The following is a 25,833-nucleotide window of genomic DNA, read 5'->3' on the forward strand; positions in this document are numbered from 1 at the left end:
CAATTGTAAAACTATTATTTTTTTGATACCCGTGCAGTACACGATGTTTCTATGAGTAAAGAGATTTTCTTTGTAACATTTTTATGATTTAATAATTTTTTTCGGAATGTCAGGAAAATCTTTTTGTAATTCAACTCATATTCGACAAAATTTCATTTTCAATTAAAAGTTTGTTTTTTGAGTTAAAATCAATTTACGGAATAGTTAAAGAAAAACACTCAGAAGATTCGCCTGGTTGAAACAAATATCGAACAATTGCTGGTGATAGAAGTAATTGTTTCTTATTAGCCGCGCCACATGCTAATGTTAGAAAAGAGGGATTTTTTTAGAAAACGCCACAGGCCTTATTGAATCAGAAGGTTTTTTCCCTTCTTATATTTCGATGCGATGTCAACAATCATCAGCTTGTATTTATAAGTTTTGTGACCTACCCTATCATGTAGTAAGTATAGTAGGTCAACCTGGTGAACTGAGTTGGGTCAGACTTCGTTGAACATGGTCGCGAAACATATTGCGGAGCAGGAAAATATATCGCCATACTGCTTAACGCTTCAGCCATGCGTGAGCAACTTTAGCTTTAGTTTCTTACTTCTTGACAACAGCGATACCACTCTACTGTGCATATTACATTTTTCCATATTACTAGTATACATTAAATGCGTTCATGCGGAACGAGATAAAAGATGTGATAAATTATTATTAGATTGCATTGCTATTTTAGTCATAACGAATACCACCGCGGAACAACGTCTATCACTTTCTCAGAAGGATTCTAAAATGTTAAACGCCACAAAACGAGAGTCTTCAACCATGATAGAGGATAACCCGATAGCGAAGATTGTTAAAGTAAAGTGGAACCAGATGTAAAACAAGTATTTTGTCGTGCCGAAATAAAACCTATAAAAAGAAAAACAAGCTAAACCTCGCCCTTGATGCCCCTAATTATGTTTTACCAACAAGAAGGTGGAGCGATAAAGAAGTTTTACCAACAAGAAGGTGGAGCGATAAAGAAGTTTTACCAACAAGAAGGTGGAGCGATAGAATAAAACATGTGCGAGAAAAAATCTGCACGGACATTACAAAGGATATTTATTTAACTTTTGTATTTCAATATTGAATGTTATATATATTTTGAAAGTACATATGTTAGTATTACTAAATTTCATTTAAGAAAGTTTGTGAAGTTTGGTACGTGAGAACGCACGCACTTTGCGTTTTACACTCGACATCAGCTTTTGCACAGTCTTTGGCTGGACTTTCTTCGTAGCTCCAATCCATTTATTTTTAAATTCTTTAATGTTTTTGATTTCTTTTACATTGAACCTTAGTTTTCTTTTGACAAGAGCCCAATATCTTTCGATAGCACGTAGTTCGGGACAATTTGGTGGATTGCAGTGTTTTTCAACGAAATCTACTTTATGTTCTCTAAGCCAGTTTAAAGTTGTCCCAGAGTAGTGATATGATGCTAAATCGGGCTAAAATAACGGGTTACCGGTGTGTGTTCTTAAAAACGGCAAAAGACATTTCTTGAGGCATTTTTTTATATATATTTTAGTGTTCATTGTTCCCGTAGTCACAAAACATGAGCTTCTTTCAAACTAAGAATTTTTTAGCGAATTTTTGCATTCCAATGCATTTATAATTGGAATTCAGTTTCTTGCAATTAATTGCTGAATAATATTGGTGTCCTGGAAGAGATCGGAAATATGCAGCACAATATTGTGAGGAGGGAAGATGAAGAAAATTGTAAACATTATCTTTAAGTTTTACCCGACTCAAACACGCTACATTCGAACGAGGAAAAGAGTGAGTCAACCAAAAAAACACCAGGTGGACACACATGTCTAATAACATGAAAAATGAATAAGTCACACCATAAATGATTAAAACTGTTTCGCAAACACGACTTGAAACACAATGATATGATTTTAATTAGTAAAGTTCTAGAAAGTTCTGTAGCCACTCTGATATAAAGACTAATAAAAAGTAAACTAGTAAAACTTGTTCTAAAGAATACCATGACTCAGAAGTTGAAACTAAAGTACTGAACGAACTTGAAAAAAAAAAGAAATCTATTGTCTGGACGAGAGTTCAAAATAACACCTGACAGATAGAAAAGGAACGGTTGAGAAAATCTTTTAGATTTTTTTTACATTTTTTTTTGGGGAGATTTTATTTTGGAGCCCTCTCTTTGGAGAGATGTTTTCGATGATGGAGAGATGTGTTTTAAAGAGAGTTTTTAAAAGGATTTTAAGAGAAAGAAAAAGTTTTAGAGATTTTAAGAGATTATATGAGAAAAGAATTTAAAAGAATTTTAAGAGATTTTGAAAGAGGATTTTATGAAAAAAGAATTGTAAGAGATTTTAAAAAAGGATTTTATGAGAAAAGGATTTTTGAAGATTTAAAGAGAATTTAATGAAAAGAATTTATGAACAAGTTAAAGAGGAACTTATGAGAAGGATTTGGTAAGGAAATGTATTTGATTAACTTTCAACTTGCGTTGTTATAATTATTAATGTATTGTTATTTGTATGAGTTAATATTAAGAGAATATATATATTGATGAGAAATAATTGAGAATATTAATTAAGAAAAATAAGTAAGAGAAGAAAAATCAGTCGTAAGTATTTTTACTTTTGCTTTTAAGTAAGGCAATATTATCATTATAAATATTTTTATTATTGTTTTATTTGAGTAAACAATTTTTATTTAAAAAAGTCTGATGCTCCTATCGCGCTTTTACCACATAGTCCTACCTCACTTTCTATCACTCTCTATATTTGCGCTACCATTACACTTACATAGAACCACCACAGTCACATTTAATAATCATCATCCTTAACATAATTAACATAATATAAATAAAATTTTTAAATAAAATCCGCCGCCCTCACAATATGTTTCATCGTCAATAATCAAACAAGATTTTTTAGCACAAAATTTTTTATAGAGCAGTTTTAAACATCGAATTGTGACATTTTCTTGCTTTTCTTCACGACGAGGAACTTTTTTCTTTTTATAAGATTTAGAGCCACAAATCTCTTTACTCTTTGTATAGTGGAAGCACTTGTCTTAAATTTATTCGCTAAAGTTCGAACAGAAATCTCCTGTTTTCTGTCTATGGCATCCTTTACTTTTTTACCAAGATCTCGTCTAACAAAAGATTTTTTTCTTCCGCTTCCTGATTTTCTTGTGATTGTAACAGTGTCCTTAAATCGTTTCACGTCGCTCTGCACTGTTCTCAAAGCAATCAGCAGCTCTTTAGAAATTGTTTTGTTTGGTATACCAGGATTTTCAACTAGAAAATGCAAAACTTTTTCTCGCTTCTTATCTTGATTTGGTGACATTTCAATTAAAACTAATTGTTTTAATAACAGAGTTGTCTAAATTTTGAATGACATTTTAAAACAATGAGCTATCAAACCATTTAGAAAAATTAAAAATTATAATTTATTTAATTAATTATTTAATTAATTAAAATGATGCGCGGTTTCCGTAAACACCACATCAGAACACGCGCAGAATTTTTTCTGGTACATGTCTTAACAAACATATTTTTGTCAGTTTGATTAAAAAATATGCTTAAAAGTTAGTGAAATACTTTAAGCATATTGCCTTTCAGGTATCGATATGTCGATATGCCAAGGCTGTGTGCTCAAAGTTTCTCTTTAATATTGAAACTATGACTGTAGCTGATGGTGGCTACATTCATTAAATATTGTAAATATTTATAAATTTATTAATAAGCTTTTATTCTTAAGTTAAACTCTTGAAAATTTTGAAAATAAGTAAAAATTTCATAAAAATTTAAAGATTGTCAACTTTTGGGACAAAATTGGTGTATTCGAAAAGATATTTGTTTTGATGATCTTCGATTCACCTTGAAGTGAGCAGGACGCAAATAAAATTTATAAACAACAGTCTTTCCCCCGGTTTATCAAGAAACAGTTGTCTAAAGGATCATTTCCTAGCTCTAATGACAAAAAAATTTTTTAAAAATGTAGTTCACATTTCAGCTACTCTTTTATCTACATCAAGCTTAGTACAGATAACAGAAACTAAAAATCAGCGTTTATTAAAAAAAAGTTTGACATTGTTTGTGGGTAGCCGCTATTACATTCATAATAAATATATATCATGATAAATATGCACTAACCTGCAAAAATTTTTGGTCATTTGATAAACTCAAGGTTTTCTGACTGAGAAGTTTGAAAGCCTTGTGTATATCAAATGTAACAATTTTTAACAAGTTAACGTTATCTTGTGTAGACCTTTCTGGATTTTGTACGAGCCTTTCGACTTTTTCCAGTTAAAACATGAATTAAATGATTCGATTTGTGCAGTGTGTGCACTAAGAAATAATAGATAAGGAAAAACAATACTTGCGTTCAATTTAAAAACATTTCCACTTACATTAACTTAAATTAGTCAGAAAAATATGAACTTTTGTAGTCTGTTTGTTTAAAAAGACGATAAATGTAAAGAAAAGTAATTGCAGTTATAGCTATATCTCTTGTAATTGTTATTGTAATTGGGTTTGAAGTAATTGATTATAATTGCAACTATAATTGTAATTGAAGATTCCTCTAATAATTGTAATTGGCTTTAAAGTAATTGACCTAAGCCTGCTGGTAAAGATGTAAAAAAGAAAGTATTATTTGAATTAATTGTAAACATCAATTTAAAAAAAATTGTAATAATATGAAAAAATCATTATATTAAATGAAATTATTAATAAATAGATAGTCTAAAGTAACTACGAAAATTAATTATCTAATTATAAATACTTGTATAGACGCACAAAACAAATTGACCAAAAACTTTTGTACGCTAGAATATATCATAATAAATATATATCACGATAAATATATCATAATAAATATCCAGATGTCAAAAAACTCAGATACAAAAAAAGTTAATGAATTTCCAATCAGGATGAGCCTGAGCGATCCTTTTCTGCTTGTCAGTTGATTTAAGGCTAGTCTAAGTAAATCTTGCTGTTCTTTCGTGATAGTTTTGTTTAAACGCCTGTGAAGTGTTTGCGCCTTGCGGCATTGATCAAATTGAGAATATGCCGTTTTTTTTTTATTGCCAAATAACATTGCCGGATAATATTACCGGATATATAACCGGATAATATTGTCGAATATATTGCCGGATATCTTGCCGGATAATATTGGGTTGTCCAATGAGTTCGTTTCGCAAAAACATTCAATTTCAGACAACAACGATTCTTATTTTATTAATTTAACACAAAAACAACTTTAGTCTGATCGATTATGCATATTCCTCTTCATTATTCCTCTTCATTATTCCTCTTCACTATGCAAGATTGTTTGCTCGTTACTGATCTTACATGTGGTAGAAGTGATTTATTTGGCATCGCTATTATCTCTTAATTAGCTTTTCAACATTTCTAATTTGATCATAACCTTCTCTTGTCAAGTAAAATGTCAACATGGTTTCATCCAATAGAAAAAACTCCAACCTTCTCTTTGCCAATCGATTTTATATCTAGAATTTGATAAAAAATGTCGGATTTTCTCATCGTACCACAAATTATTCGTTGTATAAAAATTATCGAAGTATATTAGACTGTTTTACTAGTATACTAGACTGAACATTACTAAAAAAGTTGTGCTAAGGGTCTTTTTTTTGTTTTTAAAGATATTTTCAGATAAGATAAAATCCGTCATTCCCCATGACGTTGTAAAAAACTAATAATTTAATTTTCAACAACTTTTGCCCGGTGTTGTTTTTTCAAAAAAAATTTTAAAAGAAATATTTAGTAGTGTAACCGAATACTGATTAAAACCAGACAACCCTTAAATCACCCGAGTGCTCGATTATTTGTGACATTTACATGATACTTTTTATTATTATTTTTATTTATTTTTTATACTATTCTTTTTTCTCTCACTTTTTTTTTTTTTTTTACTAATTTTATCGATGTTTACCGGTAAACTTTGGGTTTTATTTTACTGTTTTGTTAACAACAAATTTATAAGTCGATAAAACCACAACCCTTTATCGATATCTTTATCCAGCTGTTCTAAAATCTACGAGTCGTTACATTTCTTCTTCAACACCCCCGGTAATTCGTCAGTTCGAGATTTTGTGCTTTTCTAAATGATCTGATAGCTCGTTATTTTCGCATATTCTGGACCAGGGGACTTCTTAAAGGATTTGATTCCCAATTTCTTCTATGAATTCATCACAACAGTTTTTGGAATTTTAAACTTACAGGCCTGTTGAATGTTTTTCTGACGTTTGGCTCGTGAATAGATCATACATCTACTTCAGCTGTTTACCCGTTCACACAGCTGTAAGCCAAAATTTTGACTACTCACCTGTACAAAAACCATCATAACGCTTAAATACTTCTTGAATTATTCTGTTTTCTTATCTTTCTTCTTCAAAGTGTTTGATTATTCCACACACAAAAAAGAGTGTTTCTCTTCGCATCATCTTCACAGTTTTTTATTTGTTGATTGCGATAATTTTACAAAATTAAATTCGTAGACTTCAGTAATTCAAAGTAAAAATAAACAAATTGATACAAAATGTTATTTGAACATCGTGTAAATAAAAACCTTGAACGCGTTTACATGATGAAAGGTGTTTGAGAAAAACATATAACATCTTGATGAGCTAATCATCAGTTCTTTGTAAACTTTTCTTGAGAAAGCATCAGTATCTTCATTATCCTTAAAGAGGTCTCATTCAGCCATTTTGATGAACTGATTAGATCTGCTAGATTGCAGATCACTCGACAGCTGGGAAAATAAATTGCGAAAAGAACAAATAAAAGAGATGAAACTAGAAACTGATAAAACGTTTCTTCAAATACATAATCAAAGTTCAGACGAATAAGTTTTCAGTAATACGAAACTAATGCATCTCAAAAAAAACCAATTTCAATGTTGATCTTTCATAAGAGGCATACTTACTCACCGAAGGCTTTATTTACCTTTGTTGAAGTTCTTTTTAAAAATTGTTCTTAAAAAAAATTAGTTTAATAAAAGGAATCAAATTATGAATACCTTTTTTTCCTCGAGTTTTCCTTTTAAGAACAAACATCGGCTTTCTTAATTCTGACGGGGTTTAAATCTGTCGCAAAATTTAAAATTTGGTTTAATTCCTTGAAGAAAATAGCAATGACAGTGGCTACAACTCTTGTCTCATTTTAAATAGGATTATTTGAAACCAGATGTTTTAATCGCATAGAAACAAAAAGTATTTGAGTGTTTAAGTCGCTCAATTTAAAACACTATTTGTAGACAGAAGGTTTTTCAGAAATATATTTAAAATGTAAAAACATTTTGCAATATAAATGATCCAAAGACTCCTTCGAAGCAAAACTCGTCGACTGTAAATTTTGCTCTTAGGATGGTAAAGGAAGAACAGAGGAATGTTACCACTTTTAGATACTTTTTACTGCTACCGATCGTCACAGTATTACTGTCAGTTTTTACATTTGGTGCTTCGTATGGCATCGGCTTGAAACTGAGCAAAATTAATTCATCTTCTGTTGCCTTCGTAAGCGATACCGGTGATTTAAAACCTCACTCTAGCATATTTTCTTTAGGAATATCAGTTAGCTCCATTATGACTTTGGTTATTATCGTTGTTAGATATTATCAAGTAAAGATGTTTTATGTAAATAACAGTTTTTCTCAAAAACTTAACCTTTTTTCGCTGATTTGCGGCCTGATGTTGGTTCCTGGCGCCCTGATTGTTGCAGCATTTCAACTTTCTAGTGAAAAAAGTATCCATTATTTAGGTGCAAGTTTGTACTTTGTGGGCGCAACGTTTTTCTGCGTCATTCAAAGTTATTTCACCTATAAAAAATTAAAACTGACAACACACTTTATCGTTGTTGTTCGAGTAACGTGTACTGCCGTGATGTTAACTTCTTTATTGGTGTTTGGTATATTCATGAGACCTTCATTGGCCAAGTACAATCGCAATGGCAAAAACGTTGCACAGTCTTTTGAATGGTTGCTTGTTTGCTGCCAGTTAGTCTTTATGTTAACGTTTTTATTTGACTTTTGGAAAGTTGAAGTAGAGTTAAATTTTAACATAAGAGAAGTAGGTGATAACAAGAACTCTTATGAAGTTACCGAGTTGGTCATCTAAACCAATCTGGTTACTTCTTATCTATATATTTTTTGTATGATTAAAAAAATGTCTGAAAGACGTAGAAAATCAAAATAAATACCTTTAGTGTAAGGACATAAAATTTTTGAAATTAATTACATTACGTTAATTGGATTTTGTAATTTCTTCATCCACTATCGGATCCATTTACGGATTAACATGCAAACACAAGATAATAATTATGTCAACTAAAGTATTCCAACAATTGCAAGATCATAAATATATATTCTCAGATAGAAGCACTTAAGTCATGTTTCTAAATATATGCTCATAAGATAAATTTTCTTTAAATATTGCGAAACTATGCATAATTTTTTATGAAAACCATAATCATAAAATACATAGTCTGGCCAGCTGAAGAGTGGTCTTGTTTATCTTACTGTTAGAGTTTTTTTAGAAACCAGTCTACTAACCTGTTTGTAAACAAAGACGCGATATACATGGAATACTGATAATCACATTTTTTGGAATCACATATCTGAATTATTTTATAAAGATCTAAACTTTAGACTTCACACTTGCCTAAATCTTTCTATAGAACACAATAGGTTATGCCCATTTTCTAAAATGAATGTAAGATTAGCGGCTCAAGTACTTAGTTCATCTGTTAGCACTGCTTTAAAGGCATTTGGTCCTGCTGAAGCCTCTAGATCTGCTGAAATTTTTCAGATGTTAAATGATTTTTTTGATTGTGTAAATGTGAAAAATATTATAGGTTGCACTAGAAATCAAAATCGATTTGCCAAGCCATTTTATTTGATTAATGGTGAAAGGCTAATATGGTTGACAGAGGTCTTTTTAAAATATTTTGAAAATTGGAAATTGTCTATAGATCAAAGACCTGGAAATTTCACTAAAGCTGATTGGGGGAATAGGTTTTTATCTTGGCAAACATATGAAGGGATCAATATTACTGTTCACTCAGTTATTGATTTGATTAAATATTTTTTAAGTATGGGTCTCCAATATGTTTTAAGTGAACGGCTATGCGAAGTCTCATTAGAAAATTATTTTGGCCAACAACGAGCCATTAGAAGAAGGATAACCCATCTTTACATGATATTGGCTATAATGATAATACGATAAGAAACCAATTTACTTTCAAACCAATTATAGGAACTAAAAGTCTTGATAATAATCCTGAACTAAAGACATTTACCAAAGAGAAATTACCAGGCCGAAATTGGAACAAAAAATGAACTCATCAAAAGAAGGAAATTAAAAACGGCTATTTTCATAGCCACAAACTTTATAAAGGCATTATTTGTATAAAATAATTGTGTGTGTGTGTGTGTGTGTGTGTGTGTGTGTGTGTGTGTGTGTGTGTGTGTGTGTATGTGTGTGTGTGTGTGTGTGTGTGTGTGTGTATGTGTGTGTGTGTGTGTGTGTGTGTGTGTGTGTGTGTGTGTGTGTGTGTGTGTGTGTGTGTGTGTGTGTGTGTGTGTGTACATTTGTCCTTAGTATTTACAAGAAGGGTTCCCAAGTCTTGAATACTATTTTTTTATTAAGAAATATAATAGTGAAATGAAAAAGTTTTTTGACTTAATTTTTTGTTGCCACAATGTCTTACACTGTGCATGTGACGATTAGAGTAATTTTCTTGTGGAAACGAAATGTAAGTGGTAATCTGATGATAAGGATATGAGCACAATTAAAAAAAAATAAATTATCAGCGGCTACAGCTAACGACTTAGCTGTAGCTACAAATAGTTCTTTACTTCAAACGGAAAGTTTTTTATCTAACACTTTAGACGTTGACGAAAACCATGGAGAAAGAGTAAGTGAATGGATCAAAACGCATAGCAGCGAACCTTTAAAAAAAAACATGATTCAATTTGCTCAGTTATTTACAAAACATAACGATTATATGAATGATTACATAGAAACGTTTAGACGTTTTGTTGTAGATAGCGATTTTCTGAATTTAATACAAAAAGATTATGATGCTGCTTTTTTAGAAAATAGTTTCAATGTAGGTAAAATCATGATGCGAATAGTAGCCCATGCTTTTTTTTCAGCTGGTCAGTTGCCGCTATTATCAGAAGATGACTCTAAAAAAATATGGGTTGACACTGTAGAAGTTATTAATAATACTCCAACTCAAACAAAAATATTTGAAATATTAGATTTTAATTATGACATAGACGAAGATTATCTTCGATTAAAATCAAATTTGGAACTTTTTATGATTATAAAAACAATTTATAGTGGAAACATTAACCATTTACAAAACATTTTTAATAATTATCAAGCTATATTTCTTTTTGAATCAACAGAGAAGGATGTCAACTATTTTATTCAAAGTTTATTTAGGGGAAACTCTTATCCTGACGGAAACAAAGTTCTAAAACCGAACGTTATAAAAACTAGAAAAAGAGCTAATGAGGTGTTAACGCCGACTAAATTAATGAATTTAATAGACACACCAGAAATTAAACAAGAAGATATCAAACAAGAACTGGATTCGACTTTTGATTTGAATGATTTTACAAGAATAAGCAATGACAGTATCAAAAACAACAAGGTCGATAAATCTATATCGACAGATTCTATTAATCAACCTAGTACTTCATTTACTCCTTTAAATTCGTCCAATTCTCTTTTAGGAAATTTAGTTCAAGCTAGTACACCTAAAAAAAAGAAAAAGAAAAGTAAACGAAAAAAATGAATACCGTAAAAAACGATATTGATGTTTTAATTGAAAAATATTCTCAAAATGAAAAAAGTGTTTTATTTGGTGTTAAATCCAAATCTAAAATTTTTAAACTTATTTCTTTATTTCATAACAAAAGAAAAAATAATGAAGATAAAAATTTATGGACACAATTAGAATCCATCAATAAAGGTTTAAATTATCCTAATATTAAACTGATGATGAAAGAATGGAGTCAAACTATAGACGATAAAGTATTGACATCTAGCGCTGACGTTCTAGATAAAAAATAAGCCCCTAGAAAACCTTACTCCTACGAGACACATCGAACGCGATATACAGATCCAAAAACTTATTTTCAAGCCGATATTGCCGATATGCGATCTTTTAATAAAGATCATATGAAATATAGACCTAAATATTGTTTAGTTTTAGTCGACGGTGTAAGCGGAAAAATTTATTTAACAGCTATGAAATTAAAAAACGAAAAATCGACATTAAATGCTTTTGATATCTTATTTAAAGCTATAGAGAGAGATAAAAACAATCCAATTTATCTTCAAACAGACGGAGGAGGTGAACTTTTTAATAAAGCTTTTAAAATGTGGTGTAGAGACAACAACATTGTTCATTATAAATCTAAAAATTACGGAAAAGCTTATTTAGCTGAAAGTGTCATTGGACGACTGAAAATGTACCTTCGGAAATGGCAACAAAATAATAACAAATTAAAAGAAAAAAATTGGGATTATTATTTATCAGAAATTGAAACATTTTTTAACTAAAAAATAAAACAAAACGGTTTAAATGCTAATGATTTAGATGGTGACACTATGGACGCTGAAGCTTTAAGAATGTTGGATAGATATTCTTTTTCAGCTAAAAGAAAAAATAATTTTACCAGTAATAACATTTATCGAATTGAAAAAGAAAGTAAAAATCATAAACTAAAAGCTTATAAACCCTTAAAAGTAGGCATGAATTGTTATTTACGACGATTTAAACCAGTAGCTTCAGAGTTGTTTAGTAAGTCTTCCACAAGACAATTACCCTATTGGGATACGGATAAAAAAGTAACCATTATAAAAATAAAAAAACGAAAAAACATTATAGCAAACGATTATGCGCCTATTTTCAAATATTTAATTAAAGACGGTCAAGAAAATATTTGGGTACGTCGAGAAGATTTATTACCTTTAAACGAAAAAGAGTCAAACGTTTATTATCAAAAACCTTTACATTATAAAACTCATTTTTTATCGAAAATAGAAACATGAACAACGAATTGTTTTTAGATGATATTTTAACGGATAAATTTTTTCAATATGTTTATTTTTATCCAGAAATTAAGGCCAATGGAAACGAGAGTCAATTAAATAATAATATTTTTAATTTATTCTCGTTACCCTTAGTTTCCAAAAACGGGGAAGCTGTTAAATTTCAACCTAATTCAGTGATTCATTTAGCTTCTCTGGATGTACCTACCAACATGGTCTCTTTAACTGCTAAACCGCAAACACTTGTAGATAGTATTCAACAATTTAATTATGATAATATATATAATAACAATTACGACAATAATATATTATCGCAATTTATTGAATTTAATTTAATAACAGAATAGGTGGTGTTGGATTCCAGAAATGAAACACTATACAATAATTTATGGACTGAAAACGGGTTGGAAAGTTTTGAAATATTGCAAGACATAAATAACAATTCAGGAAAATTAACTTCTACTCTCAACGGATTGTCTTTTTTTAATAATGATTTTTTGTTTGGAAATTATGGTATGTTAACTAAAAAAGTACGCATTTTAAACAAAACGACCAACAACTACCTCACCTATGGAGATATTGTTCAAATGTTATCAAAAGGTGATGTTAAAAATGAAAAATTGCTTCCTTTGTTTAAACTTTCAATGGATTCGTTGTTTCATCAACAAAATAAATACGTCTTTTCGCAAATATTTAATAATAATGACAACAACGAATTGTTTGAGTTGAATTTTGTTTCCAATCAACAAAATTCATTTTTAAATAAAATACAATTGGCTATTAAAAATAATGTTGTTAACTGGGCTTGGTATTTTAAATCAGACGATTTAAACCAAAAATATGTTTTACCTCAATTCAATATAAGCGTGACAAACGATCTGAGCGAATCGACCGTCAGTCATTTTGGATTTTTTCCTAATATTGATTTATTTAGTACTGCCTTAAAACATAGCGTTTTTGATTTTACACCGCTTATCAATTTTACGTATAATAATAACGATAGCTTGTACAATAATTTACATGAATGGGGAAGGGTAACGTATCAAACGAAGAATAATTTAAATCAATGGATTACAAACAGTGTATCAACCATCACTAATACACCTTTTCTTATTTTTGTTAAACACAACAATAATCCTACGGACAGTAATATATTAGATGTCATTGATCCGGATCGAAATATAAATTTAAAAGCTTCTAGAAAATTTCCAATGATGGTGATAAAAATAGAACCTGAAACTATATCTAGTGAAGGTGAAGTCTTAACCGTAAACGTGAAAATTTTTTTGCAAAATTATTTGGGTACTGATAATTGGGTTGATAACATCAAAAGACAAACATTTTTACCTTGGCAATTGGTTCATTTTATGAAAAAAGTGTTTTTTAATCAACAAACAAAAATGTTTATTCAAATGCAAAATTTTACCAATCCAACATTATCCATTGGTTATGATATCGCTCCTAAAACAGTTTTAGACGACAATAATCCTAAAAACTTGGAATTATTCTTGTGTTCTATTTATGAATCTTGTTTTGGAGCAAATAATGTGACAGATTTTTTATTAACGACTACGTGGATAGAAAACAAAATTAATGTATTATTTCCATATCTACAAGAACTGTTGTTTGTTTATTTAAAAAATAAATATTCTTTTACAGACACTCAAACCTTCAATTTTTTAAATAACACCAAATTTTTAAAACCTATAAGTCCAAGTATGTTTCCATATTTTAGACCGCAAGATTTTTTATTTGGATTGCATCAAATGACTTTACCTATTCCAAATACAGGATGGAATGGATATAGTTATGAATTTTCATTAAACGGTTTAAATATAACCGCTCTACCGCTGCCTTGGTTTTAAACAAAAAGAAATCATGTTTTCTACATATCAACTTCAAATACCAAGAACAATAAATCAAGCTATGACATCTGATAATAGTTCCAGTTATATCAATAACAATTCCCCAAAACGTATTTTTGTTACAGAAAATTCAAATCATATTTATAGTTTAACAGATGAGATATTGATCCCTTTACCTAATATGTTGCTCGGTGAAATTCCGTTATTATCAGCTGAATACTCTATCTCATTTCAATATAAAATAATAGCTATAAATCCAATATATAGTGATATTTTTTCATTAACATCAAATGATTCTACTATTTTATCTTTACACTTACCCAATAAAACTACAAACTTTTATCTGTTAACTCCAGATATAGACAGTAATCTGTTTAATGTATCATTGAATACCTGGTATACGTTTACAATAAGTAGACAATTTAATTGGAGTGATAATCAATATTACGTTACAGCTTCCATCGAAAGTATAGGTAATGTACATAGAAGAAGTATAAACAATACTACTAATTCCAACATAAAAATATATTTGGGATTAAATTCAACATTGAATCAATTTATTCAATTAAAAAATGTTTCATTTTTATCTAACGCTAGACAAAATTTATGTCTTTTTAATTCTATAGAAAACAAAATTTTTTCACCTAAAAATGTAAATATATTATGTAACAATAATAATCTCATTGGAACTTTACCCATATTCAGTGACGAATATTTTATATATTTTGAATTTATGGTTACACGAAAACATACTAATTATATAAACCTATGTCACTTCACTACTGGAACGGACTCGATGAGAATCCCTGGGGTGTGGGTTAACCCTAATAGCAATAGTTTATATTTTGTTGATTTATATTGGAATCCTGCAGTCCTATATTTTAATTTTAACCAATATTATACTTTTTATTACGAAAAAATAAAAATCGGTACAAGTTATACCGTCAATATTAATTTCGCTGGATATACAGCTACTCGTACAACAACAAATACATCTGTTAATACAAACTTAAAATGTTATTTAGGTGATCCTTGGCATGATAATAATGGAGTGTATATAAAAAATGTGGTTATTTACGGTTCGTCTCAACAAAAATTTAAACATATTACCAATACACCTGTTGATGTTTATAAAAATATTAACGTTGCAAATACTTACAAATCTATCTTTAAATTACCGTTTTTTGGAATAGAAAAAAATCAATATCATGAAAATGTACAACATTTTTATTATCAAAAACAAAATTATTTTTTTCCATCGATAGATGTTATAAATACCAATGTCAATAATAGCCTGTATAACGCAGTTATTAGTCCGCCTTCTTTTGGAGGGTTAGTCTACGATTTATACGATCATAATTTTGCTCATCTTTACAACGATCAAATAAAACCTACCTACTCAAACGAAAAAACCGTATCGCTTTATACTACCGCCTACATACCTAAAAAAACGGAGAATTATACAGATTTATATTATACGTGGAAAAATCAATATAAAGGAATATTAACCAAAAATAACATATCAAAATTAACTTTTGAATGTAAGAACTTTCAAAACGATTACTTTTATCAAGTCGACAATAATAATAAAATTATTACTAATTGGGATAGTAGTTTACCTTTAAGAAACGTTTTACTCTATATTTACGAACCTATGGAAAAATTTAATGGAAATTATACCGTTTTATATTTGTATCGCAATGAACAATATTTAACAACTGAAATAAACCCTTTTACCTTATCAATGAAATATGACATTGTTAGCGAAATAAAATCTTTAGGTAGTAGAAATAATAAATACAGGAAAAAATTGATAGGTGTAGTCACTGAAATTCAAAATTTAAATGTGAACGCTTTAAATTATGGATCAAATACAGATATGTATATACTCGTTAAGTTTGAACAAGCTCAAAAATGTGATGTAGTCATTAATAATAAATTTGAAGATGGTATAGTATGTATTTTTAACGTTCAAGAATACATGACTGGAAATCAAAGCGTTATAAACGTAGATTTATTAAAAGATTTCAAACCTAATTTTGCTGGAAAATTAAAATATTTTGAATTTAATGACATTGAAGATTTGAGCAATTTCAAGTGTTCGTTTTTTAATTCAAAAATGGAGTTATTAAATTTTAGTTTTACCGATGTCAATTATTTTAACCCTACGTTTAAAATTCATTTTATAGTTTCCTAAGGTGCATAAAATATATAAATAAACCATTTTATTTTTAAGTGATATAAAAACATTTATATTTTTTATTTGAATGTCAATAAATTAGTTTATAATTAAAATGAAAGGAAGAAACATGTTTGCGAGATATAACTTAAACAGAATCGATAGAAACACGACAACTAATAACACTTATGATAAATTGGAACAGCAACAAACGCATTTGAAAAAAGCCTTACAAAATGTGGCTGAAAATTTAAATCAATACACTACTAAAAAAGAATATGAACATTTACAACAACAATGGAACAAAATTTTTGAAGATAAAATGAAACAAATTGAGGAATATAAAAATTTATACGATCAGAAAAAAATCAATAAAAAAATAGATAAAAGAAAACAAAAGGACAGTGATACAAGTAGTGATGAAAGTAGTGGAAATGAAGAAAAAATGCTACCTTTCAAAAAAAAAAATAAAAAAAAAAAAAACTAATCTTTTGGAAATGAAACAACACGTATGTGTCAATTGTTTATTGTTAGTGAACGCCGTAGATGCCATTAATGGTATGTGTAAAAATTGTATTTTTCAACAAAGAAGTATTCAAAACTTGACGCAATTTCAACAGATTAAAAAAAAGTCTGATCATGCTGTAAAAAAAATCCCCAAAAAAAAACGAAAAGAATTGTTTGAAAAAGGGTATGAAAAAGCTTTAAAAGACGTTCAATTTAATAAAATGCCTTATGCAAAAGAAGAATCTGAATCCGCTAATGAATGAAATGAAAAAAATGTAAATATTTATGTTTATAATAATAACTATCATTTTAAATTTTACAGTCTTTTTTATAATAACTAAAACATGTTTCAACAAAGAGGAGGTGACAACACCAGATATACAGCTAGTGATCCTGTCACTATTGAACAAGTAATACAACAAGCTGAAGAAGATAATAACCTTTTAACAGACTCTGCAAATGGTAATTTATCTGAAAAACAAAAATTAAACTTATCAGATATATATCCTGGTTTTAAAAAGTCAATACCGCAAGACTTAATTATTCATACGGATATTCAAAAATTTACACCTGATTTAAATACTGATTTTACACAAAGAATTAGGTTTAAAATAGAACCTACAGACTTTATTATTCCAAAAGATTTTAATTTATGTTTTAGATTGCAATTGGTTAAAAATATGAAATTAAGTCCAAAAACATTATTTGATATAGCAGCTGGAAGTGCTGATGTTGCTTCTTTACCTAAAATTAATTTGTGTGAAAACTTTATCTTTCATTTATTTAAAGGTATGAAAGTTTTTTTTAACGAATCTGTCAATAATGCTAATCCATGCAATAATTTTGTTACTGATCGAATATGGAATAGATTTAAAGCAGAACAAGCTAAAAAAAATTATTCCATTCATCAAAAAAATTTGTATTTAAATCGATATTTTGGAACTGTGAATACTTATTCTCCCATAGCTCCAATGTTTAGATTTGTTTCAGTAGCAGAATCTAGAGCTAGAGGACAAAATGATTTAGTTAAAGCAACCAATACTGCCATTGAAAATATACCTGATTATGCTGCAAAATTAAGATCCACTTTTTTTACAGATAATAGTATTTTTACTACAGGAATAAATTTTGTTGTACCATTAGCAGAATTATGTCCTGAAATATTTCAGATTGGAGATTTTTTAGGAAAAAATAAAACTATTATTTTAGAATTTACAATAGAAAATGATATGAATCAAATTTTGGAATTTGTGAGACCTATAGTCGACGCAGATAAAACCGCTTTTGCTAATGCGGGAGTTGTAGTTCTAGAACCATGTATTTATGCTAATATTTATAGAATTCAACCCAGTTGGGCTAATAATAAAACCAAATATTTATTATCTAACAAAAGCAATGACGTTTATACACAAAATATATTTCCACATTTTGAAAGAATGCATCTTCCAGTAGATCAAGCTACTACCACCTTGACTATAAACATGGCTAACAATAAAACGTCAGAAAACGTACCTCATTGTATTCTCATTTCATGTTTAAACAAATTTGAAGCAGATCATTTAGACAAATTATGTTTTTCACCTAGAGAATTAGCACCGTTTGTATTATCTAAAATTACTTTTGAAAATTTCAGAAGGTCATTTGTAAGTGCTGGCGGTACCGCTGTTACCTGGGATTTAAATAACAATTTTGATAAAATGAGACTTTGGCAAATGCATGTCAGTTTTTGTAAAGGTAATGGACCTTCCACTTTAAATATGGATAATTATAGTAGTATTTTGGATAAAGAAGATAACACTTTTATTCATAGTATGGATCAATATTTTAGCGAAAATTATAATTTAGATCAAATGATAGCTATAGATTGTACCAGTGACAGTAATTTTATTACCGATAAACCCCCCACTGTAGTAAATGGAAGCAACAGTTTTAGAATTGTTTTGGAATTTAGAGAAGCTTTTACAGCTTTTTCTATTTATAGTATGGTGCCAGCGTCTGTGATTGAAGTAGGATTAGGTTTAAAACAAAATTTGGCTTATAATCCTGATAAATATAGACAAATATAAAATATAGTTTGTATAAAATTATCATAATTGTATTTTTTGTTTAACATGAAAAGACATCATTTTAAAAAAAATTATAATTACTACAAAATCAAAAATCGTGGAAAAGCTATGTCTTATTTACCTAATATCAAACAATTTAAAGGACAAGGTTTTTGGAAATTTAAAGGACTTTTTTAGAAAGGATTTAAAGGACTTTTTTGGAAAATTTAAAAAATTTAAACAATAACTACGCTACAAATTTAATGAGTTAAAAACGTTTAAAGACAAGGTTATTAATTTTAAAAAGATACTGTTATAAATATGTCCATAAAAAATTGTACATAATAAAATGTTTATTTGATGATTTATAAATTTAAAAAACAAGTGATAGTGAAGTGAACATTGAAAATGGAAAATCAAAATTTTTTAACATTTATACCACAAGAAATTATATTACCTGAAAAAAGTTATCCAGAATATGTTTCAATATTAAAAGAAAATAATAATTGTATATTTTGTTGTCTTGAAAGTTTATGTGAAATAAAAGATTGGTCTTCTTTTAACGGAAGATTACTTCCGCAAGATAAAGAAGAAGAACAATTGACGGAGGTGTTACAAATGATACTAGATTCTAAATTTAGTTGGGTTAATGAAAAAGAAATGAAAAAATTTACTAAAAATGAAATGATGTCAAAGTACTTGCAAACGACAAAAGTATGTGAAACGCACCATGAAAGATTACAAAAAGATTTTATTGAAAAACCCTATGTTAATTATATATATCATATTGTGGATACTTATTTACTCAATATAAAATACATTATGATGAAAATGAAGTGTAATAGACCTGAAAAAATACCATGTCTACCGACAAAAGTAAACGAAAAAGGTGAACCGGTATATCCAATCATAGAAGGTGATCAAACCGACGGAATAGTGGAAGATTTTGTACAAGAAATTGTAAAACCAAATATGTTGGGAATAATATCTAAATTGGAATCAATTACAAAAAATAATACGCTTAAAAGAACATTTTCGTTTCTTAAAAAAACAGTAGAAGAAGAAGATAATAATAAATTTATTGTAAATTTTATTCATTCAGTTTTGTCTATCTTTGTAGAATTTATATTTAAGAATTAAATTTTTTAAAATGACTACAGATGTTACATTAAACAAGTTTTTTTCTAATAATTCCATTTTTAAACCCTATTTTGTTGGTATACATGGATTTGATGAAATTGTAAACAAATTGGATTACTATAATGTATGTCAAAAATGTATTTCTGACGGTAGGTTTTTGATTTATAATAACGAAAGTTCACATGAAAACGGAGAACACTGGAGAGCTTTAATTAAGATTGATTCAACAACCTTTTTTTGTTTTGATAGTTTTGGTCAAGATAGTGTTTTGAAGCAAATACCGCTTTGTTTTATAAATAACGCTCAATTATTTGAATCAGCTTCTGTAGATTTTTTTAACCATAATATTGGTAAAATTTTTATCAATTACAATGAATTATATGCTACCGAAAAACTTCAAGATTTAGAAGGTATGATTCCTCATTTTAAAGAATTTAGATGGTTTTCTAATTTTGTATCAAATTACGGAAATATTAACAACATTCAAAACATTACCATCTTATACAACAAATTACAATATCAACAGTATAATACGTCTAGCTGCGGACCTTGGACTGCTTTTTTTTTATATTTATTATACAATAACGAATTTTTTAAATATAATAAATATTTTAATTTAAACGATATTAGTGCTATACTGGAACATAATTTTCCAGTTGCAAAATCTCACTTTGACGGCTCGCTTACAGAAACTGTTTTGATTCCGTTTAATAATTTTTTAAATTATCAATTTTTAGCTTATTGTGATGAAACAGCTAAAAATTTATTAAATAAAGATGTAAAATTTGCAGAAGAAATTGAAAAAAACAATGATTTGTATAGATATCATACGACTTTTAAATTACCCGAAAAAGAAATAGACCACGATATTTATAAAAATGAAGTCATCCAGAACAATGTTAATAGAGATTTATTAAAAGATATGGATTTATTAAGAACATCTAAATTGATAAGTAATGACGGGTTTTTATCAATAGAACATATCATGTCTATACCGCATATTATAAGAGAAGATTTTGATTATTTACAACAAAACGAAAGAGAAAAATATTATATATCTCATTATAGATCGATAGTAGCATCAAAACAGTTTTTAAATATACCAGAAGAGGAACGTGCTCAAATTGAAAATTTAAAAAATTATTATACAAAACCGTTGATTCCTTTTTCCTAATGGCACCGCCGATTCATTGTTTAAAAATTTGCAAAAAGAGAAAAGGTGATTATGTGGAAGGAGTACCAAAAAATGAAGAATAATCGGTCAAGTGTTCGATATAGTAGAAATTGTACCAAATCATAAATATAAACTAAAACATTATTTTAAAAAATTTATTTATGTAACAACAACCGTATTTGTTTTATATTGTATTATTTCTTTAATTATTTTATATACAAATAAATAAATATGGTAGTATTGGTATAAAAAATTGTCCAATTATTGAAGAGCTTGTCGTTTTTGTTCTAAATAATTACAACCTTGATTAAGTAAATTTCCAGCCATATCAGACTTTAAAGCTGTTTTAGCCATATTTCCCAAAGAACTAAAAATTCCTTTACCGCGTTTGTGATATTTTTTTGATTTGGGATGTTTTCGTTTTCCACTGCCTCTATTTTTAAAAACATGTTTTTTATGCTTTTTAGGATGTTTTCTTTGATGGGATTTTACATGAACCATTTTAATTCAAATGATTATATGATATTTATATGACTTGTATACCTTGTGTATTACTTAGTCCTGTTGAAGCTACTTTTATATAATTATATTTTTTAAAAATAATAATATTTAACTCTTTTTTAACATACAAAACTAACATTGTCTAGTTTTTAGTTATAAACTATATAATATATTTAAATTTATAATACAAATATAAAAAATTTAATGAACGTATCTATTTATCCTATATATTGGTGCCAAAGCATCGATCATATTGTCTAAAACCGGATTATAATTCGGATCATCATCCTCATCGTCCATGTCTTCATCGTCTTCTTCCACAGTATCGGTTTCTTCTTCGTCATCATCATAGGCTTCCTCTTCGTCATCATCATCGACTTCCTCATCGGCTTCGTCATCATCATCGAATTCCTCTTCGTCGTTATCATCATCGGATGTAATGCTAATTACATCTTCTTCTTCAAAAGTAAAAGTTATTTGAGCTATCTAAACATGATTTATACTATAACAATTACATTTTTTACTATATATTATACTATTTACTATTTACTATTTACTAATTACTATTTATTATATTATTAGCCATTACATTTTTTACTATATATTACATTTAAGACTAGTCACCTGTATTGGTTTCCAACGAAATACGACCTCTACAATTTTTCCGACCTCTGCAATCTTCCACTGGAATCTCCACCTCTCCGTCTTTTAAAAAACACTGTAGTAGTGGACGAACTTACTGCCATTACTCAAAAAAAATTTTAGTGGGGATTCACGAACTGGTGTGGCGTCGATCGCTATACTGACTCGAATGCGCTCAAACACATCTTTTATACTACCGATAATCTGGAACGGGGGTATATAAGGACAACCAATCGTATTTAGAATTTTAATTCAACAACAACCAATCAGAATTACGATGTCATAATCCCATTCAGGAGGCATAATCCGTAGGGATTAATTTGTCTTAATCCTTTTTTATAAACATTTTTTAAATTATTTTTTTTTAATTGTGCTCATATCCTTATCATCAGTAATCAGGGCACCAAAAGGTATATTGTTAACCTTTAAAATTCTTTAGGAGGCTGAAAAGTGACCTCTTACGTTGAAGTTGTGTTACAAAGATAGGAGAGGCTCAAATAAAAATCTTAACATTTATTTAAAAGTAATTTTAATAAAATGATAAAAGTAAATGATTATTAAACTACTTATTTTAATTATATAGCATTTGATACTTAAAATAAAAACTTACTTAACTTCATTTGGTTTTCACTTTATTAATCATTGCATCTCTCCATCATGCTGCAATATAGTTCCTATGCAAGAATATGTTTTTTATGGCATTTGTGGCTATGAAGATAACCTTTTATAATGTCTATTTTTTATCTTAACTATTCAGAGGAGTTCAAAGTTCCTTTCTTGATTTTTCTTAACGAATTTGTTCTTATGTTCTTAGATTTGATTTTATGCAAATTTACAAGGTGCTTTGAATAGGAAAATGAGTGAACACAAATATTAAGAGTTAAAAGATGGTCTAGAAGATTGAGAGACATTTCTTCAGATACTTTGGTAGAAGAAGCATTGCAAATTTTTGAGAAGTGAGATAAAACTCCAACATCTTGAAGCAACTCTGCAGTCATCTTGCTGCACTCAATATTTTTAATTCAAATTTTTGTTAACTTTCTGAATGCTATTCCTGCTATTTTAAATAGTGACAAACCATCAGATGATATAGACCTAAGGCCACCTCGATTTTTTAAAATAGTAAATTTTTTATTAATATCATGATTATACTCGTCAAAATAATTAGAATCATTTTCTACAATTTTTCCAGCCAACAAAATTGAGAGTGTTTCTTGACAAAATCTGGTTTGCCAACTTTTTGAATGACATATCCTTCGAAAAAAAGTATTAAATACACACCCACCCAAATATTCAATTAAATTTTTTTCTTTATCTGTAAACTTAATTTCATCATCAGTAACTAAAACTGAGGTGGAACTTTTAGACTAAGTCAAGTGAGCCAAAATATGATTTGCAAGGTCATATCCTACAAGAGTTGAGGTTTTATCTGTGAGATTTTTCATTAAACCTTTCTGACCAGCAACTTTCTAAAATTGTGGATAAAAAACTTCCGCATCATCATTAAAATTTTCAATAACTACTTTTATTAGATCGAATGAATGTTTTGCATCATCTTCTGAGAAACTGTACCTTGAAAGCTCATCTCTGATATATGGAAGAAAGCAAAGATCGTTTTCCACAAATTTAATGCTTTTTTTAATGAAAGTTATGAACTCGTCTGCAGTACACTCACGCTTTACATCAGTTGCTGCATTTGTTTGCAGTTTTGAAGAGCCAAATTTTAAAGTGATGTGTTGTTATGTGTTGTTTAAGTCCTTTTTCTGATTTGCATTTTTTCACATACTGCTGGCGTTTAAAATTGTTTAAAACGCTTCCATTCTCAATTTCTGTAAGAAAAGCATCGACATCATTAAGGAACTTATTTTTTTTCAAAAAAAGGTCTGGTTCTAGATTTAATATAAGAGAATCAATGGGCTATTCCTCTCCAAAGTTTGCCATTTTTTATACTTTTGTGCACTAGTTAGTAGACTGGGCACGATGAATTTTTTTCAACATAAACTCAAAATATCAACTTCTATTGTTTGAAAATAAAAGAATAATGTAAAAACGGCTTAACTGGCCAGACTATCTTTTATTATGACTATGAAAAAACGTTTTCTAATAATTAATTGTGCATTATTAAAAGAAATCAAATTATGAATACTTTTTCTTCTCAAATTTTCCCTTTCAGAACAGACATCGGCTTTCTTGATTCTGACGGGGTTTAAGTTTGTTGCAAAATTTAAGATTTGGTTTATTTCCTTGAAGAAAATAGCAATGATACCCTGGTGATTTAAGTCCAGTCTGAGAAAATTTCGTTTTTTTCGTGTTATTTTTGTTTAAACGCGCGTGACGTGTTTCACCTCGCGGGATTGATCGCATTAAGAATTAGACGTTAAGTATACCGTTATCAAAGGCCGACATTGTTTATTATAGAAACAGCCGATAATTAAGATATACACCTATCAAATCTATACATTCATATTTAACAAATATAGTACTTTATTTTTATTAAACATAAATGATTATATTTAGCTATTTAAACTTGAGGTTCCAAAATGTTACATCCTTTTTGAGAATAATGCTCAGAAATGCCTTTATTGATTCAACCAAATTTTTCTCAAGGAAAAAATTGGACAATTTACTTGATCTTTCTTCGATACGATGTGAAAAAAACTGGCACTAAAAATCTTCATACCTTTTTTTTTGAGAATGATGGATTTATTTTAGGCCTCCTAAAACTTTAGCTTTCGTATAAAAACACTTATAGAGTTTAGCTAAGTTCTTAGGTTCGAATTTAAATGTTCCAAACCTATTAAACTTTGTACACTTATTTTTTTTTTTTTTTTTTGCGAAATTCGATATTTGCACGGTAGAAATAGGAAAAACGTAGTAAAAAACCCCCTAAAAGTCTTTTGACTTTTTAAGAGGTATTTGTCACTCGCCTATAATACAAAAAGGCTAAAGGTCGACCCTAATGTATATTTTTCCTGATAATTTTATTTTTTCACTTTTCGTTACCCCAAGCACAGGCTACATCTTAACATTTGACTCTGACAAATCAGGAGATAATAACTTACTTAAGCTTAGGAAATAAAAACTTATAGATAAACATAAGGTAGTGAAATATTTTCTTTCTAAAACAAAACACAGTTAAAGATTGTCTTTTAAATTGCATTAAAATTAGATTTACTGGCCCTGCCATCAGTCTGATCCACCATGTGCTTTACATAACCTTGGATATATCAGCCTTTGTCAACTTCCAAAAGGTTTCCAAAGTATTTTCTAAAAATTAACAATGGATAAGCTGGATGAAAGAATGAAGTTTAGCAAAACCCTATTGGGGGACTCAACACAGTTATTTAAAGTGATCAATTATTAGTAAAAAGAAGATTAATCAGTATTTAATATTATCATTTCTTACCTTTGCAATGAAGCAATCTGCTTAACACTATGATCTTATTCCCATATATTGCATTTTGAAGAGTGCTTGATATTTAATTTTAATTGTCCTATGAGAAACAAGGATTAAAAAATGTCAATATTATTCTAGCACCTTGTATTTTATACACATAACGTAGTTATCATATAGTGAAAAAATAAAATTTTAATGGAGTTCAAGGAAGAAACTTTAAAAATTTCTCTCTTATATTTGTATAAGTTTTATTTAGACCCACCACCAATTAAAACTTCAAGGTTGACTAAAGA

At 28.7% G+C, this 25,833-nt stretch overlaps 1 protein-coding gene and 1 long non-coding RNA gene across 2 annotated transcripts; one reads left to right on the plus strand and one right to left on the minus strand.

Moving 5' to 3' along the window:
• Nucleotides 1-7,389: 7,389 nt before the first annotated feature.
• LOC149884300 (transmembrane protein 150A-like) lies at nt 7,390-8,269 on the plus strand. Its single transcript, XM_090099023.1, has one exon. The coding sequence runs from the start codon at nt 7,390-7,392 to the stop codon at nt 8,137-8,139; it is 750 nt and encodes a 249-aa protein (XP_089955149.1). The 3' UTR covers nt 8,140-8,269.
• A 13,370-nt stretch (nt 8,270-21,639) lies between these two features.
• On the minus strand, nt 21,640-22,300 carry LOC149884301 (uncharacterized). The gene is made up of 2 exons (XR_016455737.1): nt 22,126-22,300; nt 21,640-21,987 (listed from the first exon to the last, which is right to left on the minus strand). It is a non-coding gene; the product is annotated as an uncharacterized LOC149884301 (long non-coding RNA).
• Between the last annotated feature and the right edge of the window lie 3,533 nt (nt 22,301-25,833).

This window comes from Hydra viridissima, unplaced genomic scaffold (genome assembly GCF_058129835.1).
Source record: "Hydra viridissima isolate aposymbiotic clone 2 unplaced genomic scaffold, HvirCarnegie_v1 scaffold_9, whole genome shotgun sequence".
Taxonomy (NCBI): domain Eukaryota; kingdom Metazoa; phylum Cnidaria; class Hydrozoa; order Anthoathecata; family Hydridae; genus Hydra; species Hydra viridissima.